Source organism: Anopheles coustani, chromosome 2 (genome assembly GCF_943734705.1).
Source record: "Anopheles coustani chromosome 2, idAnoCousDA_361_x.2, whole genome shotgun sequence".
In the NCBI taxonomy this organism is placed as follows: Eukaryota; Metazoa; Arthropoda; class Insecta; order Diptera; family Culicidae; genus Anopheles; species Anopheles coustani.
In genome coordinates, this window is record NC_071289.1 from 81,606,965 (window position 1) to 81,624,660 (window position 17,696).

General features: G+C 43.7%; 3 protein-coding genes across 4 annotated transcripts; 1 reads left to right on the top strand and 2 right to left on the bottom strand.

Moving 5' to 3' along the window:
• Positions 1-1,158: 1,158 nt before the first annotated feature.
• LOC131267376 (cleavage and polyadenylation specificity factor subunit 6-like) lies at positions 1,159-6,795 on the bottom strand. Of its 2 annotated transcripts, XM_058270241.1 has the most exons (6): positions 6,424-6,795; positions 5,442-6,209; positions 5,226-5,372; positions 4,604-5,100; positions 3,075-3,380; positions 1,159-2,953 (listed from the first exon to the last, which is right to left on the bottom strand). In XM_058270241.1, exons 1-6 carry the CDS (start codon positions 6,490-6,492, stop codon positions 2,791-2,793), a joined length of 1,950 nt encoding a protein of 649 aa, XP_058126224.1. In that variant the 5' UTR covers positions 6,493-6,795; the 3' UTR covers positions 1,159-2,790. The 2 variants fall into 2 exon arrangements, with proteins under 2 accessions (XP_058126224.1, XP_058126225.1); XM_058270242.1 differs by lacking the exon at positions 5,226-5,372.
• Positions 6,796-7,318: 523 nt separating this feature from the next.
• Positions 7,319-13,351, bottom strand: LOC131267392 (small ribosomal subunit protein uS4). Its single transcript, XM_058270258.1, has 3 exons — positions 13,056-13,351; positions 12,642-12,828; positions 7,319-7,598 (listed from the first exon to the last, which is right to left on the bottom strand). Exons 1-3 carry the CDS (start codon positions 13,276-13,278, stop codon positions 7,421-7,423), a joined length of 588 nt encoding a protein of 195 aa, XP_058126241.1. The 5' UTR covers positions 13,279-13,351; the 3' UTR covers positions 7,319-7,420.
• Positions 13,352-14,424: 1,073 nt separating this feature from the next.
• On the top strand, positions 14,425-16,751 carry LOC131267378 (transmembrane 7 superfamily member 3-like). The gene is made up of 3 exons (XM_058270244.1): positions 14,425-14,607; positions 14,695-15,795; positions 15,868-16,751. Exons 1-3 carry the CDS (start codon positions 14,469-14,471, stop codon positions 16,443-16,445), a joined length of 1,818 nt encoding a protein of 605 aa, XP_058126227.1. The 5' UTR covers positions 14,425-14,468; the 3' UTR covers positions 16,446-16,751.
• The last annotated feature ends 945 nt before the right edge of the window (positions 16,752-17,696 follow it).

The following is a 17,696-nucleotide window of genomic DNA, read 5'->3' on the forward strand; positions in this document are numbered from 1 at the left end:
TTTGAAGTTTGGAGAAGTAAAGCAATTAATATGTTTGTAAGTAAAATACTTTTTGTCGCAGATCAATTTTTACTACATTTAAAAGCCAGAACGGTCGCACAGTAGAATCCCGATTGTCCGCGTTCGTAGTAGGTTGGATTGTTAATTTATTTTTTAGTGTCCAACGCTTGATTATATAGAGACTTGTGCACAGAATAAGAGCTCCAATAAAATGTACCGGTAAGTTTAGATAGGTAATCCAAATACCAAAAGCTGGCGACTGATTTGTTTAAAAATATAAAAATAATGTACCCTTGTCTTGTTTTTTAATAACCTGTTTTTCAAGAGATTATTTAAGAGAAAGATATTTTGTGGATTTTTTTCCTCATTTTGTAGCCTTTCGACGGATATGGCTTATTTTTACCGCGAATAAATCGGGAGTCTACTGTACTTCTTATCGGTACTATGTTCAAGAACAAACCTACAGATGAATATAATTTCATAAAACATTGCGGACATTGTGCGCGTACACGTAGTGAGGGGACAACTGCCTGGAACATCTTCTAGTTCAGTCTTAATTTACAAATAGATTCAGTCTTATACCCATTACACTTTGGGCAATATACACCGTTGAAGGATGATTCTTTCACGTTTTCTGTAGTGTTTTTCCTGCTTCGAATCGACGTGCGGCGTATCCAAGCAGGTTCACATAACGAACCTCTAGGTACCGCGTACAAACAAGTTCGTCGAATTCGGTCGTTTTGTCGATCTACTTACGATGGAGATGCTCTTGACCTTTCCTCGAATGCAACAATTTAACTAACAGCTTCTACAACAATCGCTACATAATTAGCTCATAGTGCTAACTATTTTACCGCTTTGCAACAGTCCTTTTGCGGTGTTGTTCATCAACAAAGGACTTCCGTGTGTTGCTTCGTTCGCTAGCAACAAGTAACTCCCATCTTCTAAGTTTTTCGCTTACATTGATACAATGTTTTGGACTCGCTATCCACCAAATGGGACGAAGTAAAAAGGTAATAAGTATGTGAGTGCTACAATACTGATCAAACTATTTTGTTTTTACATAGCAAAACTGTTTTTTGTCTGTTTAAAACCTCCATTGAGCATCGAGATTCGGTGGCCAGCCTTAAAGAAACATCGTTCGTACAGAAAAATTAAACTTATCACCGTACAGAGCAGGATCTTATCATTTCCTATGTGTGCGAGTCGATCATGAAATACAAAAATAGAAAGTATATAAATAAGATTGAAAAAAAAATCAACTAAACAATATAAATAATCGGCGCATAGTAACAAAGTTTGGTTCATCGGGCAACTTAGCCTAGGTCAAGGTACAATAATTACAATCAAACAACCGTTCGTTCTCTATGCAAATACTAGTAAATTATAGATAGAATACACAACACGATACACAAGTTTTGAACAGTTTTTTTTGTTTCTTTTTGTTTTTTTTCTCTCTGATTACGTTTATAATTATTGACTTTAAAAAGGGTGTGGGGGGGAGGGGAAAAGGATTTTTGTTACATTCTTCTTCCGCAGCTCGCGTAACGATGTAACACGGGAATCCTGGACAGCAGCACAATTTGTAGTAAATGGAACATTCACACACACACACACCGTTGTCATTGTTGATTGGTGCTGCTGTTAATATTGATTCATTTGTCGCAGGAACTGGGAGTCTCAGCTGTCGAAATGATGAGTGTTGTGTGCAGTGATGCGACTCTGGAGATGCTGCTGCTGCTGCTGCTAATGGTGCTGATGTTGATGCTTCTAGAAGACTCTGCTATCTCGGCTAAAATCTCTGCTATGACTGGATCAGCACAGGAACTCTGCTGCAGCAAACACAGCCGACACCGACAACGACTCTCGAGCTAGCACTTGACATGAAGAACCGATCGTCGTATGAGGAATCGATTGATACGATACGAGGATAGGCATATGTAGAAACACGTCGTCGGCGAAAAGTTGGAGTATGGGGGGTGCAACAGGATTAGGATTTTCTTGTTTACACCGACGGGTACCAAGGATGTGTTAAGTTTCTGTTTCTCCCCGATTTGCGTTTGCACTAGGCAACAGTATATAGTTTTTTTATCTCTCAACACTCATCAACCTTTTTTTCGTTTACTCTCATCATCGACCAGAATTGTTATTTGTTCTGCTGTTTAGCTTTCCACATTAATTTCTTACGATAATGTTCTACTTGTATTATGGATTGATATTCATAATTTGTTTTTTTTGTGTCCTTTCTCTCCGGAAGAAATGCCTCATATCCTGGAGTAGATTTGCAATCTGCTTTTTGTCTCTTTTTTTGTTTTGGCGAGAACGATACTTTTATCCTTCTCTCTTTCTACTACGTGTTTTATATAAGTGTGTGTGTGTGTTTGTGGGTGAGTTTTTCACAAACAGATAATATGGAATTATTTCTAGCAAAAGGGCGATGGGGTGCAGCAAACGGAAAACTACCCGACGAACTGGTAGGCGGCTTCTAGAAATAATAATCTCTACAGCAAAACACTTATACGATGCCGTGAAGAAACAAATGCTCCTTCCTATTTGCCCACACAGTCAAAACAAAAAAAAAAGAACCCACCAGAAACACGGGGGTTAACAATCGTGAGAATCGGACACCGATGGATAAAAAAGGTCTCAAATGTGCCTCCGATTGGCCTCAATAGTGTGGGAGGTGGTCGGTCGGTTTTGTCAATCACCCCATTTTCTAACACATCGGGTAGGGATGGGTGAAGAAGTTTTGTTCAAAAAAAAGGGGGGGAGGGGAAGGATGAAAGCAGCTCAGTGCCGGGAGCGATGCTCCTCGCGACGTTCCCGATCGCGATCGCGTTCCCGTTCGCGGTCCGAAGATCGATACCGGTCGTCATTGTAGTAGCGTTTGGAGCTGTCGGTTGCGTTGTCGGTGTTGGTTTCCGGTGATTTTCTTGGGCGCGACCGGCGCGAGCTAAAAGTTGGGGACAACAAAAAACCAAGTTGAATCATTGATAGAGCAAAACAAACATTCGACAACCGGTTTGCCGACCACTGAAAAATTAGAATAAACTACTCCTTTACCCATGACTTACCCATCACGCTCACGATCGCGATCACGGTCGCGATCACGATCCCGCTCGCGCTCACGGGAACGTTCCCGATAGCGCGAGGTCGAGCGCTCTCGGCGCTGGCGTCTGTGGGAGCGTTCGCGCGAGCGAGACCGCTCCCGCCGGGAGTAGCTCTTTGTCTCGATGCCGTTCAGCGTGTCTTGCAGCGAAACGATCAGTATTTTGCACCGTTCGTCCTGCGCAACCTTCGATTGCTTGATCAGCGAGATTGCGGTGGCAAGGGTTTCCGTAGCGCTCGAGTATTCTCCGGCGGCTGCATCCGAGACGGCTCTGGAAAGAGACAGAGATTATGAGTGTTAAACGACAGCTTTCGCTTACGTATGCATAAAAAAAATTCGTTCGCGATAAGAAAAAAGTGAACCAAGCTAATTAAATGACGTAAATTTTATTATAAAGTTACATCACGTTGGTACTTTAAAAAATGTTCTGCCGACAAAACCATTCATGTTGGAAAGTTTTTCTATTGTTGTGTGGCCTTCATGACCAAATGCTACTCCGTTTGAGTAGCAGAGATTTAAGGGTAGTGCATATTTTTTCGTTTGATTGTAGTTTACAGACATAAGGAGGGTTACCAGTGCCGGGCATATTAATTATATTTGACCGGTTCAACTCCTCTGTTAATCTTTGGACATGATTTACCGTGGCCAGGATGTCAAAACCACTGGATCGTACTCTTTATGAATGTTTATGTTTCCTTTCTGATAATGCTGCTTGATTATGGAAGGCACTCCATGCGCCGGAAGCCTTGACAGGAAGAACGACTTTGTGCAAAGCCTTCACGCTGATTTTTAGCCACGATATGGCGTTCTATGGAAGTTTTGGGATCCCAAAAAATTTGAAGCATACTGTAACACGCTTCAAAAGGAACATAAAGTACCAGGTTTTTTTACAGCTCGTCGTCGTCTGGCTTCAAATAAGCTACAACATCCATTAGGGTCACGTTACTGCGATTTTCATAAAACATGTTTGACAGGACCTTCGAGCCGTTTTGTTTGAGGAACTTGCTTCGATCGACACATCTGTACAACAATGTCCATGTTTCTAAGCTGTTCTTAACACTCTGACGGCCGGGTACATCTATAGATGTAATGGCTCCGTTTCAGCTTGCATCCGATCACATCATTTTGGAATGCTGTCAACGCTTTCACCTAACACGCACCACAGCCTACTGAATGTAAACAAACATCAAATGGAAAGTAAACAAATTTCGCAGGGCGCGTTGCTGTTCATACGGAAATTCTAATAAAGATTGAAAAAAAAAACGATCAAACAGGGCGTCCAAATACGGAGGAACTAGTGCAAACGCGCCGGTCGCAAAGCGTTGCGACACCGTGAATTGTGCGGACGTCAAAGTGTTAACTATAAGACCAGTTGAAGCGACCTTCTGGCACAACGTTCTTGGCGAACAGGGAATGTCCCACATCAAACAAGTTCGTTCATTCAACAACATTTTTCTAAAACTAAACAACAAGCTTATCTACACGAACACTTACCTTGCAATAGCGGAACTGCTAACGGTGCGGTTCCTCGTCATAATCTCTTCGAATTCCGCCTCACTTAGCTGCGGTGTAATGGGATGCTCCGGGAAGCCACCAGGAGCACCCGGGGGCTTTCCACCTTGTACCGGCCACGGGCCACCGCGCAGTGCCCCGGCGGCTTGTGGGTTAAAGTGTGCCGGTGGGCCACCCTGCTGGCCCTGTGGTCCATGCGGTGGCCCAACCGGTCCGCCACCGTTCGGGTGGTTCGGAGGACCGCCTCCGCCCTGGTTGAAGAACGCAGGATTTACGTGCGGCGCTGGTCCCTGCGGTCCTCCCGGCGGCCCACCCATCGAGCCCGGGTGAGGGCCACGGGGTCCGTGCGGACCACCCTGCATGTGCGGTGGTCCTTGGCCAGGGCCTCCCGGGTGACCGGGTGGGTAGCCTCCATGCATCGGCGGTCTGTTCCAGTCGGGTCTAGGCCCACGCGGCATCCCATTCGGTGGACCTTGGAACTGTGAATAAATGAGAAAGATAGAATGTGGCACGTTAATAAAAACTAAGTTCCTTAGTTGTTGTTGTTGATTTCCAATTCAAAGTGAGTGAGAATGAGTGGGAGACGGGGGAGATGATAACTTGCCATCTGCGGCCTGTGCTGCATTGGGCCTGGACCTCCAGGGCCGCCAGGTCGTGGGCCGTTCATACGAGGCGGACCATTCCATTGATTTTGATTCTGAAACCTTGGCGGTTGCTGCGGTGGTCCATTCCCCTGATGCATTGGTGGTCCCTACAAATGGATGGTCAAATGGCGGTCAATCTATTCGCGAACCTAACCCCACGGTCCCGATGCTGTTACCTGAGGTCGCGGAGGCCCACCGGGCCCGGGATGTCCCTGCATGTGCATCGGCCCGGACATGTGTGGATGTGGATGGCGCATTCCTGGAGGCATGTTGGGGTTCATCATACGTGGCTGTGGTCCACCAGGTCCGCCTGGACCACCGGGTCCACCCGGGCCACCTGGACCTCCTCCGGGCGGACCGCCTGGTCCACCACCCATACCGGGTCCACCTGGTCCACCCGGTCCTCCTGGACCACCCGATGGGTGTCCCATCGGCATTCCCGGCACTGGCGGACGCGGTCCATTCGATTGTCCCGGAGCAGGCGGCGTGGGACGTGTTTTTTGTTGACTTTCGAACTGGTTTAATGCTTGCTTTGTCGGGAGTGTAACGACCGGGTTTTGGCCGTGCAGTTCCTTCTTCGGTAAACGCTCCATTACCAACCGCATGCTGTTCTCCGAACCGAGAGAAATCGCACAGAAACCCTTCGACTGGCCATTGGCACGGTTTTCGAAGAATTTCACCTCCTGAAAATCGTTCACTCCGACGTCCGCCACCGAGTCCGCGATGTCCTGATCCGTTGTCCACCAGGGCAGATTGCCCACGTACAGCTGGTGGCGCCGGGGAATGTGACTCAGCGACCAGGCACCGGGATGGTGATGGTACGAACCGTTCGTATCGATTCCTTCACCACGGTCAATGGACGGACCCCGGCCCGCATTGTTGCGATCACCGGACGGTACGATAACATCGTCGTAAAGATCGCCGCTTTCGCCACCGAAATCATCCTACAATATAAAAGCCATGCAATTGAGAAAGATATCCAGGAGGCATAAACGCACAATGCACGGTATACATTTTCATCCCACTGTAACTGGACCCGACCGTAGGGCAAACGCCTTCACTAAATGCACATATAGAGATGACACACGTTTAAAACCCACCGACAGGTCAGTCCTTCTCGTAACGATACGCCATTTGCACTTGATTCACGCTACTTACATTATTTTGCGAGTAATCCTGATCCAGGTCGTCGGCGTAAAGATCGATTTCAACGCCACCATCGGCCATCTTTGCTTCTTTCTTGAACGCGACTGTCGCAGTCGAACACTACGACGCCAACAACGGAAAAAGAAGACAGCACCACTACACGGGAGATTGAACCAGAATGCCTGCGGCGCTTCACCCCCGGAAACGATTCACTTTTTACGGTCTACAACGCTCACTCCAGCGAACACTACATTCTTTACCTGAATCTTCAAGTAAACAAAACTGCTGCAACGGTGCACTTTAGCTGTGAAAAACTTTCCGAAGCTGTGGAAATTGGATTTTCTTTTCACTTTTCGCGACGCACCTTCGGCGGCTGTGTCGAAGCAAAATGCCGCTGCAACTGTCACTAGCTGCACGACAGACTGTCAAAAATGAACAAACTAGTTAAAACAATGATATGCTATTCAAGGTTACTAGAACGAACTTGCTTGAAGAGATTTGATCAAGGTTTGTAAGACGAAGTGGTATTGATATATTTGTTACAGTTACCGCGTGTTATCTTTGAACAAAATATTCATGAATCCCTAAAACGGAGAAATTCATTCAAATTCATGAATGTGAATCTGATCTGAACTCTATTATCAACATTATAAAAAAGGCTAGGGCGTATTTTCATTAGAAATCAGTGTAGTGTAATAATTGATCTCCTTTCTGGTGGGCTAAGACTCCCACACTCCCTACTACGAAAACGCAATGAAAATTGCTCATTATTTCAAAACATGATAACATGATCATTCTTACTTTATAGCTGACATTACAATAATTTTGGGAAAATTAACACAGCCATATTACGGATAACATTAAATACTTAAGAACAAATGAAAAAAAACTGCATCATTCAGATTTATGGAGGTTGTTTTTATTGTTACATATTCAGCAGCAAATCCACCCCCGCATGTGAGTGAAAACCAACCACCACACAGAGCGGGGACAGATTCGTTCCAGCAGTTTAATCCTCCTCTTCTTCCTCGGCACCGCCGCCGCCACCCTGGCCCTTCTTCATGTTCTTCCTCTTGACGCGTCCAGGACGGCCACCGCCGAACGGAGACTTCAGCGAGAAGTCGATGTGCTTCTGCGAATCCAACCGGACGATGAACGAGGGAATGTTCACCACCTGCTTGCGGACACTGTTTGGATGAAGAATAGATTGTAGTACATTGATTAGTAAGAGTTATAAATCAATCTTCGATGGAGTAACGACCATTTCTATTCACGAAGGTTCAGCTAGGCTTTCGACACATAGGATCTGACTACGTAAATCAATTATTATAATCATTTAAATCGGTCAACTACAATTCACGTGTTTCATACAACCCGTTTGTGGCCAGATGATTTACAGATACATAAACTAAACAATAATATTTTGTAAGCGATTCAATTTGATAGAATTTTGTTTCGTACTTCTTCGGCCCTCTTCTTCCAAAAATAAGGTAAGAAAAGGTTCCTAAGACGATAGTAATATACCCTATAATAGAATAATGAGCGTTACCACAGTGCTCTCTGGCACTCTAGAACCGAAAGGAAGTAGATCGGTTAGAGTGTGGCCATAGGGAAAAGATCATACATTGATCGATCATATGCATGATTTAAGTATGATGTGATGTTCATAAGTTTTACATATATTTTCTATCGAATTGATTTGGTTGTTTCGTACTTCTTCGGCCCTCTTCTTCCAAAAAATAAGGTAAGAAAAGGTTCCTAAGACGATAGTAATATACCCTATAATAGAATAATGAGCGTTACCACAGTGCTCTCTGGCACTCTAGAACCGAAAGAAAGTAGATCGGTTAGAGTGTGGCCATAGGGAAAAGATCATACATTGATCGATCATATGCATGATTTAAGTACGATGTGATGTTCACAAGTTTTACATATCATATTTTCTATCGAATTGATTTTGATTGTTTCGTACTTCTTCGGCCCTCTTCTTCCAAAAAATAAGGTAAGAAAAGGTTCCTAAGACGATAGTAATATACCCTATAATAGAATAATGAGCGTTACCACAGTGCTCTCTGGCACTCTAGAACCGAAAGGAAGTAGATCGGTTAGAGTGTGGCCATACGGAAATAATCATACATTGATCGATCATGTACACAATTGAAGTCTCATGTGATGTTTACAGGTTTTGCATATCATATTTTCTATCGAATTGATTTTGATTGTTTCGTACTTCTTCGGCCCTCTTCCTCCAAAAAATAAGGTAAGAAAAGGTTCCTAAGACGATAGTAATATACCCTATAATAGAATAATGAGCGTTACCACAGTGCTCTCTGGCACTCTAGAACCGAAAGGAAGTAGATCGGTTAGAGTGTGGCCATAGGGAAAAGATCAAACATTGATCGATCATGTACACAACTTTTACATATCGTATTTTCTATCGAATTGATTTTGATTGTTTCGTACTTCTTCGGCCCTCTTCTTCCAAAAAATAAGGTAAGAAAAGGTTCCTAAGACGATAGTAATATACCCTATAATAGAATAATGAGCGTTACCACAGTGCTCTCTGGCACTCTAGAACCGAAAGGAAGTAGATCGGATAGAGTGTGGCCATAGGGAAAAGATCATACATTGATCGATCATATGCATGATTTAAGTACGATGTGATGTTCACAAGTTCTACATATCATATTTTCTATCGAATTGATTGGTTGTTTCGTACTTCTTCGGCCCTCTTCTTCCAAAAATAAGGTAAGAAAAGGTTCCTAAGACGATAGTAATATACCCTATAATAGAATAATGAGCGTTACCACAGTGCTCTCTGGCACTCTAGAACCGAAAGGAAGTAGATCGGTTAGAGTGTGGCCATAGGGAAATAATCATACATTGATCGATCATGTACACAATTGAAGTCTCATGTGATGTTTACAGGTTTTGCAGATCATATTTTCTATCGAATTGATTTTGATTGTTTCGTACTTCTTCGGCCCTCTTCTTCCAAAAAATAAGGTAAGAAAAGGTTCCTAAGACGATAGTAATATACCCTATAATAGAATAATGAGCGTTACCACAGTGCTCTCTGGCACTCTAGAACCGAAAGAAAGTAGATCGGTTAGAGTGTGGCCATAGGGAAATAAGCATACATTGATCGATCATATGCATGATTGAAGTATGATGTGATGTTCACAAGTTTTACATATCGTATTGTCTATCGAATTGATTGGTTGTTTCGTACTTCTTCGGCCCTCTTCTTCCAAAAAATAAGGTAAGAAAAGGTTCCTAAGACGATAGTAATATACCCTATAATAGAATAATGAGCGTTACCACAGTGCTCTCTGGCACTCTAGAACCGAAAGGAAGTAGATCGGATAGAGTGTGGCCATAGGGAAAAGATCATACATTGATCGATCATATGCATGATTTAAGTACGATGTGATGTTCACAAGTTCTACATATCATATTTTCTATCGAATTGATTGGTTGTTTCGTACTTCTTCGGCCCTCTTCTTCCAAAAATAAGGTAAGAAAAGGTTCCTAAGACGATAGTAATATACCCTATAATAGAATAATGAGCGTTACCACAGTGCTCTCTGGCACTCTAGAACCGAAAGGAAGTAGATCGGTTAGAGTGTGGCCATAGGGAAATAATCATACATTGATCGATCATGTACACAATTGAAGTCTCATGTGATGTTTACAGGTTTTGCAGATCATATTTTCTATCGAATTGATTTTGATTGTTTCGTACTTCTTCGGCCCTCTTCTTCCAAAAAATAAGGTAAGAAAAGGTTCCTAAGACGATAGTAATATACCCTATAATAGAATAATGAGCGTTACCACAGTGCTCTCTGGCACTCTAGAACCGAAAGAAAGTAGATCGGTTAGAGTGTGGCCATAGGGAAATAAGCATACATTGATCGATCATATGCATGATTGAAGTATGATGTGATGTTCACAAGTTTTACATATCGTATTGTCTATCGAATTGATTGGTTGTTTCGTACTTCTTCGGCCCTCTTCTTCCAAAAAATAAGGTAAGAAAAGGTTCCTAAGACGATAGTAATATACCCTATAATAGAATAATGAGCGTTACCACAGTGCTCTCTGGCACTCTAGAACCGAAAGGAAGTAGATCGGTTAGAGTGTGGCCATAGGGAAATAATCCTACATTGATCGATCATGTACACAACTTAAATGTTATTTGATGTTTCACATGTTTTGCATATCGTATTTTCTATCGAATTGATTGGTTGTTTCGTACTTCTTCGGCCCTCTTCTGCCAAAAAATAAGGTAAGAAAAGGTTCCTAAGACGATAGTAATATACCCTATAATAGAATAATGAGCGTTACCACAGTGCTCTCTGGCACTCTAGAACCGAAAGGAAGTAGATCGGTTAGAGTGTGGCCATAGGGAAATAATCATACATTGATCGATCATGTACACAATTGAAGTCTCATGTGATGTTTACAGGTTTTGCAGATCATATTTTCTATCGAATTGATTTTGATTGTTTCGTACTTCTTCGGCCCTCTTCTTCCAAAAAATAAGGTAAGAAAAGGTTCCTAAGACGATAGTAATATACCCTATAATAGAATAATGAGCGTTACCACAGTGCTCTCTGGCACTCTAGAACCGAAAGAAAGTAGATCGGTTAGAGTGTGGCCATAGGGAAATAAGCATACATTGATCGATCATATGCATGATTGAAGTATGATGTGATGTTCACAAGTTTTACATATCATATTTTCTATCGAATTGATTGGTTGTTTCGTACTTCTTCGGCCCTCTTCTTCCAAAAATAAGGTAAGAAAAGGTTCCTAAGACGATAGTAATATACCCTATAATAGAATAATGAGCGTTACCACAGTGCTCTCTGGCACTCTAGAACCGAAAGGTAGTAGATCGGATAGAGTGTGGCCATAGGGAAATTAGCAAGCATTAAGACGGAAATTGGATTTTGGCATCCACACGTTTTGTTCGACCAATAGCAATACTTTCATTATACATAACAACGACATGTTTCTGGAATCTTCTTCATGACCATCGAAGTATGTTAACGTAAAAGTAAGGTTAATGTAACTGTTCTTGCATACGTATGTTTTGTACCTTCAGGATTTTCTGAGTAGAAAGTCTAGTGAACCCGTATTGACAGACTTTATGCCTAGAAATGATTGTTACGCCGTAATGGAATCAACTCTAATGTGGATATATTAAAATGTAAATATGAAATAATTGGAAAGAATCACATGAGCAATTTACTCGCGTTTCCGAAGTCGGTCATACGTAAAGTGGAACCATTGATTGATCATGCAATCATTTTCGTGGCTACATGTGTCGTTCATTTGCGGCCCTCTTCTTCCATGGAGTTGGGTAAGAAAAGGTTCCTAGGACGATAATTTTATATACCCCAGAATAAATTATGAGCGTTACCACATGCTCTCTGGCACTCTAGAACCAAATGGAAAGATATTGGTCTGAGTGTGGCCTAGGGGAAATATTGTTTAACTAACGTGAATGCTCCTTACTTTAAGTATGACCAACTCTCAGCAATAAAAAAGAACGTTTAGAGGAGGAATCAATGAATGAAAGCTTAGAGCCCATCCATGATTCGTTCAAATCGTAATTCTTTAGCTATTTCTGCTCTATGTAAATGATTCCTTTCCAGGGAATTGTAAAAATGCTTAGATTTAATGTTACCTCATCCGATTTTCCATTAGAAACATGCTACTCTTTCACTTTCGGTACGAGTTCGAGACTACCTGCGACGTGTGCTTGGCCGTGTGTTATGGATGCGCTCCGACATCTCTCGCACGTTATCACAAAGTACTTGCGTACTTGGTCGTTTTGTGCTCTCTTCCGGGCCACGACGAGGATCAGATCCCGGGCGGAAGTATTACACGAATTTACATTTGTGCCGCTCTGTTTGGCGTTATCTACAGCACTCGTGGTAGAGTGAAAAGACACTAAGCCCACAGGGTGCACACCGATGCAATCGTGTTTTAAATGTGAGGCGTTAGAAACCGAAATTTCTTGCGATCTTCCGGCTTCTAAGTGGCACTCACGATCATTTGCGGCAACACGAGGTCAGCGCAAAATCTCTCTAGAGAACTGATACAGAATAATGGTGATGGTGAGCACATGGTTCCATGGTTGGTTCGGTTTCGTAAGTTAGCTTGGCGGAGCACAAGTCTGAAAATCAATCAAATAATGTCGTACAAGTTGAACTACTCACCGGATGTGTCTCTGGCGGATCAATACACGGGCATGATGGTACGACTTGGCCAGTCCGAGCTTGAACACTTGCGTCTGCAGACGGCGCTCAAGGAAATCCTCAATACGCAGACCGAGTACGTAATCGAGCTTCATGCGGGATTCATCCAGCACACCAATACGGACAAGACGACGGAGCAGGGCGTTACCTGAAATCAATTGAACGGCCTTACGTTAGCATACTTTTCACGATGACCATCCATCCGACAGGCGTGGTGGGTTAATAGAATGCTTCAGGTTTTATATTATCAACAAAGTATTTTGTTTCTGCCAAGAAGTGTCAGAATATATAATTATTTTAGTTCATCACGTTAATAGTTCACTAGTGAAAGTAGCCTCAGTTAGTTATTAATATTAATTTTTCACGATTTCTTACCCTGGAATAGACGCTTCTCGTCCTTCTCCTCCAGCGTTAGCAGCTCACGGGCGGCTTTGCGAATCTTGGCCAGCGTGTACTTGACACGCCAAACCTCGCGCTTATTACGCAGACCATACTGGCCAATGAATTTCAATTCCGCATCGAGACGAGGTTTCTCGTACGGACGACGTGGCGTAACGTAGGTCTTCGAGAAGACCGAAGGAATACGGTGGTTCACCATCTTTGCACCCAAGCGGCACCACACTTACGTGTTGCCTCGTTGAACTTCAGCTGCGAAAAGAGACCGAGCGCCGTGCCGGAAGCTGCTAGTGATGGGATTTCCGTGCAAGATGACAGCTTCAACATTGGCTGTCAAAAAAGTCTAGGTATATACAGTTGGTCCCCGCAGTACGCGAATGTTTGGGACCGGACGCAATAGCGTATGGCAGCGCTCTGTGAGCTATCGAACAAGACAAACACGACAAACACGACAAAAAAAAAACGATCAAACCCAAGCAATCGTATGGAGGTGCTCTGTCAACCTGCATCGAACATGTCAGACAAACACGACACAGAACAAAACAGTTTGATTTTGTCGTGCAGGGCTGTATCCCACGGTGAAACTGTATATACCTTGTTTATTCTGCTACCTTGCTGCTGGGATGAGTGACAGTTCTTCACGACAATTCGCAGAGCACCCTTCGAACAGTGTCGTGTTTGTCGTGTTTGTTGGACTGTTCACAGAGCGCTGCCTATATCGAATTTTCGCGTATTGCGGATTTCCTCTGCCATTACGTTTATACCTCATATTGAAGAGTTGACACTGAGAGGGAACCGCTTATTTAACATATCTTTTATCGAAATCACTAATAAGTGTTCCATTTTTTACATTGCATAATTATGTCTCTGTTAAAAAGTGTATATTAAAAACTTCATTCTACCAAAACAAAGTAAAATTGACCAGTCAGAACTCAAGCAACGCTATGAGCTGTCAGTTGTAAAAAATCGCGTATTGCGAATTCGCGTATATCGAGTATCGCGTACTGCGGGGACCAACTGTATATAAAATGTATTTTACCGCGAGCCAAGATTCCTAGAGCTACGCCTAGTTTGGATCGCCACTGTTTTTCACTGCTTCAAACCATATAATTCCTGTATCAGAAAATCTATTTGATTTGAATTTCAATGAAAAGTCCTATCAGTGTAGCTACATAAACCGGAGATTCTAACCTCAAAATTGGTTAATTTTTGTACTCGACACCAGCAAGGTAAAGAAACATGAAAAGCTGTGGTGATCCAACCTGTAGCTCCAGTAATCTTGACATATATGTTTAGCTGTAAATCGTTCTATATGACGCTACCTTTAGAAGTAGCCTTGGGCACAACTGATCAAAACAAATGTCCAGTTTTAGTTGATTAAAAGTAAATAAAATGACTAGTTGCTTGTCCAAGGGACTTTTCTTTTTGCTATATACTATCGTGTTTGTTTCGTGTGGAGTCTTTAGTTTCGCTTCGCAGAATGGGACTGAGGATATTCACTCGTCGACAGGCGCTCCAACTTTGGAAATGGGTAAGTCTCCCTATCGATAATACCTTTGACCTTTATTTTATGGTTTTAATCATCTTTTACTTTGCTTTCCGTCGCCGATGATAACAGTCCGTGAGGTCATTGAGTTGGCAGTACCGGTGCATAAGAAGATGAACGATATCAATGACTACCGGGAAATTATACTACCACCTTATTCGAATACACGCATCGCATTGTCGAACTATTCCCGAAACGCTGGTGAAAACGTCGGCTATGCGCTGGTGCAATTGCATGCATTCGAGTTCAATGTCACACTTAGCTACAACAGCACTATCGTGGATGGTGGACATCTTACGGGCCAAAATATTGGTCTGTTGCTGTACGGTGATGGCGATCTGTACGCACTGAATCTTAATCCCAAGCAGCCGGTGTGGGTTGCGCTCGTACTGATGCTGTACAACCAATCCGCCCCGGTGCCGGGAGGATGCAACTTGGAGTTTCCGGTCGAAGTGTCTCCCATCCTGAATGTAACGCTCACCTCGGAAGTCATTATCGTCGACACGCCGGCGGCATCGGTTGCTCACCAGTTCCGTAACGGCCCGAATGGTTGCGGTAAGGCACGGTTGCAGTACGAATCGTACTACATCCAAATGCCGGCGCACGACTTTTCGCAGCGGTCGTACTTCGGCGCCATACGTTCGCTCATCAGCTACGCAAATGCCAATTCTTCCGGACGGCAGAACTCGCTACACGCCCCGTTACAAATCAACCGGCACGAGTATGGGCGCTTGAACGGACGTGGGATGGTGTTTGTAACGGCCGTTATTGACCCGGTGCATCGGGGCTTTTCGCTGTACGTTCCGGCACACACCTACTCCTGCCAGCCATTCATCAATGAGGCGGAATGCTATGGTCTTAATATTCCACTTCGCGTTTTTGCGGTCATCTTGACTATTTTCGCTGTCGTGGAGATTGTCGTCGGTTGGATTCCGTCGGTTGTCAAGTGTCCCATATGCATGGCATGTATGAGTGTCCTGTTGTCGATTGAATACTTAGATTGGCTCGGAAAACCACTCCCTCCTCAAACAATCATCACGTGCCTGGTAGCAATGGCAATTGTTGGATTGTTGTTCGGGGTGTTGTTTTCATTCCTTGCACCAATTACGGGGAGGGTTATATGCTCGTTCTTGACTGGCTACCTTATCTTACAAACAATGTTCGGGCTGATTGGTAAGTTCCCCATTACCGTCCTTCAATCATGTGCAATGTTTTAAATAAATTCTCTTTCTTTTTGATTATTAGATGGAAACTTCTATAACATGCCAAACATTTCCCTGTATATCGTACTGGGAGCAACACTGATCGGGCTCGCCCTTAGCATCATGCTACCGATCGTCCTCATCACGCGCTCAGTCATACTGGGTGCGATCTGCATGTTCTACACCATTAACACGATCTTCGGTGCCCAGCTGGACTACCCACTGCGCCACTCGGTACGTCGACTGTACGTGGAAAACTATCGGTACGTTCACGCCGATCCATCGCTGGACGGGAATGACGCCGTGGCGCTGGCGACTTTCGTCTTCACCATGGTGGTTTGCCTGTTTCTGCGCTCACGCTACCAATCGGATGAGGTACAGGGTGACTACTCGCGCATCGAAATTCCCTGCCACGGTTTGGCCAGGCGGCGCCACGATGATGACGAGGATCGGATCGAACGGAGCACGGTCATTGCGGCAGACGATACGGCGGCCTACCAGCGATTCGTGAACGAGCAAACGGTCATTACGCGGTGGACCAGCGGCGACGATGATGTGTTCGAGTCGCCGCAAACAAACTCCCGGTTCTTCCGAGTCTTGCGACGCACAGCAAGGTCATAAACTTTCTTGATGTTTATATTCTTGGTCTCCTATAGACCTTTCATATATTATTCTCATGGAATATGCTTGGAAACCAAAAGAATGCTATACTGTGTGCACAGCAAATTGGCGATAAAAATTGTTGATAGTATTTAATCATTAGATTTGATGATCATCCGCTATCTTTCAGCAAATCTCAACAGGTTCTACATTGGAGGCATCATACGAAAGTCTGAAATTTTAGTAGTTACTATATGTATACAGATATTGATAAGATTGAAAGAAGATCTAAAAATATTGGAATGCAAACTATATTCCGTAATAAAACTTCTAATCAACAAAATAACAAACAACCCATTTCATTAAAAAAAAAAACAAAGAGTTTACAAAGCAATTAAATTCACGAATGATGGATTTAACATAAAGCAATGTTTAATGCCTTTAATGTAAAGATTAAATCACGAACTTTAAATAATAGTGATATGGCTCTATAAAAACTATTTTTCTCCTTAAAACTTGGCGAGAATTTGTGTTATTTTTCCGTCCATTCACCATTTATCAGGGGATAAAACATGCAAAGCGATTGGACCGAGCAAAAGAAAATGCATAAGTTACCAAACGAAGCTAAACCTCCGTTTTTCATTGCCCGCCTTTCCATTTATTTGCACAATAATTCGCTCCCGGGAGGGTCACACATTCGCCTCAGACAGAGTGGCGTTAAGGGAATTCCAGCTTGGCTCCCCTCACTTCCCATGGGCTCGCACGTCGTATCCCCCTTTACCAGAGACCGAAGCGGATTGACATCGTCGTTTGGGATCTACCATTAACTTACAATTAATCACTAGCACCAATCTGTTTCCCGGGAATAGCGACCGAAGGTATGCTGCTATGCTCCAACAGGGAGCAACCCTGGCTCGACAACAACGACCACCCCAACTCTACCAACCCCATCAAAAAACTGGCTCTGCACATGCAGTCGGCGAGACTTGGGCTGCAGACACACGCCCTTTTTGACGAGACAGTGACGATCAGACATGTAGTCACGAAGACACCTGGGAGGGAATCCGTGCAGGGGTTGCCCGGGGGGCGGAATCGGGAGGACGATCGGTCGAGCTGGTGCGAACAGCGACAGAAGTGCACCGCCGGAGATGACGGGATTCGCTTTCATTAATCTTGCGGGAATATTCGGTACAACTCAATTAATCATCGCGTTCGCCGAAGCGTGGAAGAGGAACGGCCCTGTCTTCCCCGGGGACAACTTCGGTGGTGGCC

What these genes read in the sequence shown, in the direction of transcription:
- LOC131267376 (XM_058270241.1), bottom strand. Translation starts at nt 6,492, where the DNA reads ATGGCCGATGGTGGCGTTGAAATCGATCTTTACGCCGACGACCTGGAT. An exon ending in TGCAGCACAGGCCGCAGATG is followed by an intron (nt 5,101 to 5,225) that starts GCAAGTTATCAT and finishes ATTTATTCACAG; the next exon opens with TTCCAAGGTCCACCGAATGG. An exon ending in CGCGATCGTGAGCGTGATGG is followed by an intron (nt 2,954 to 3,074) that starts GTAAGTCATGGG and finishes CCCAACTTTTAG; the next exon opens with CTCGCGCCGGTCGCGCCCAA.
- LOC131267392 (XM_058270258.1), bottom strand. Translation starts at nt 13,278, where the DNA reads ATGGTGAACCACCGTATTCCTTCGGTCTTCTCGAAGACCTACGTTACG. An exon ending in CGAGAAGCGTCTATTCCAGG is followed by an intron (nt 12,829 to 13,055) that starts GTAAGAAATCGT and finishes AATTGATTTCAG; the next exon opens with GTAACGCCCTGCTCCGTCGT. An exon ending in ATCCGCCAGAGACACATCCG is followed by an intron (nt 7,599 to 12,641) that starts GTGAGTAGTTCA and finishes TCATCCAAACAG; the next exon opens with TGTCCGCAAGCAGGTGGTGA.
- LOC131267378 (XM_058270244.1), top strand. Translation starts at nt 14,469, where the DNA reads ATGACTAGTTGCTTGTCCAAGGGACTTTTCTTTTTGCTATATACTATC. An exon ending in CGCTCCAACTTTGGAAATGG is followed by an intron (nt 14,608 to 14,694) that starts GTAAGTCTCCCT and finishes CGATGATAACAG; the next exon opens with TCCGTGAGGTCATTGAGTTG. An exon ending in AACAATGTTCGGGCTGATTG is followed by an intron (nt 15,796 to 15,867) that starts GTAAGTTCCCCA and finishes TTTGATTATTAG; the next exon opens with ATGGAAACTTCTATAACATG.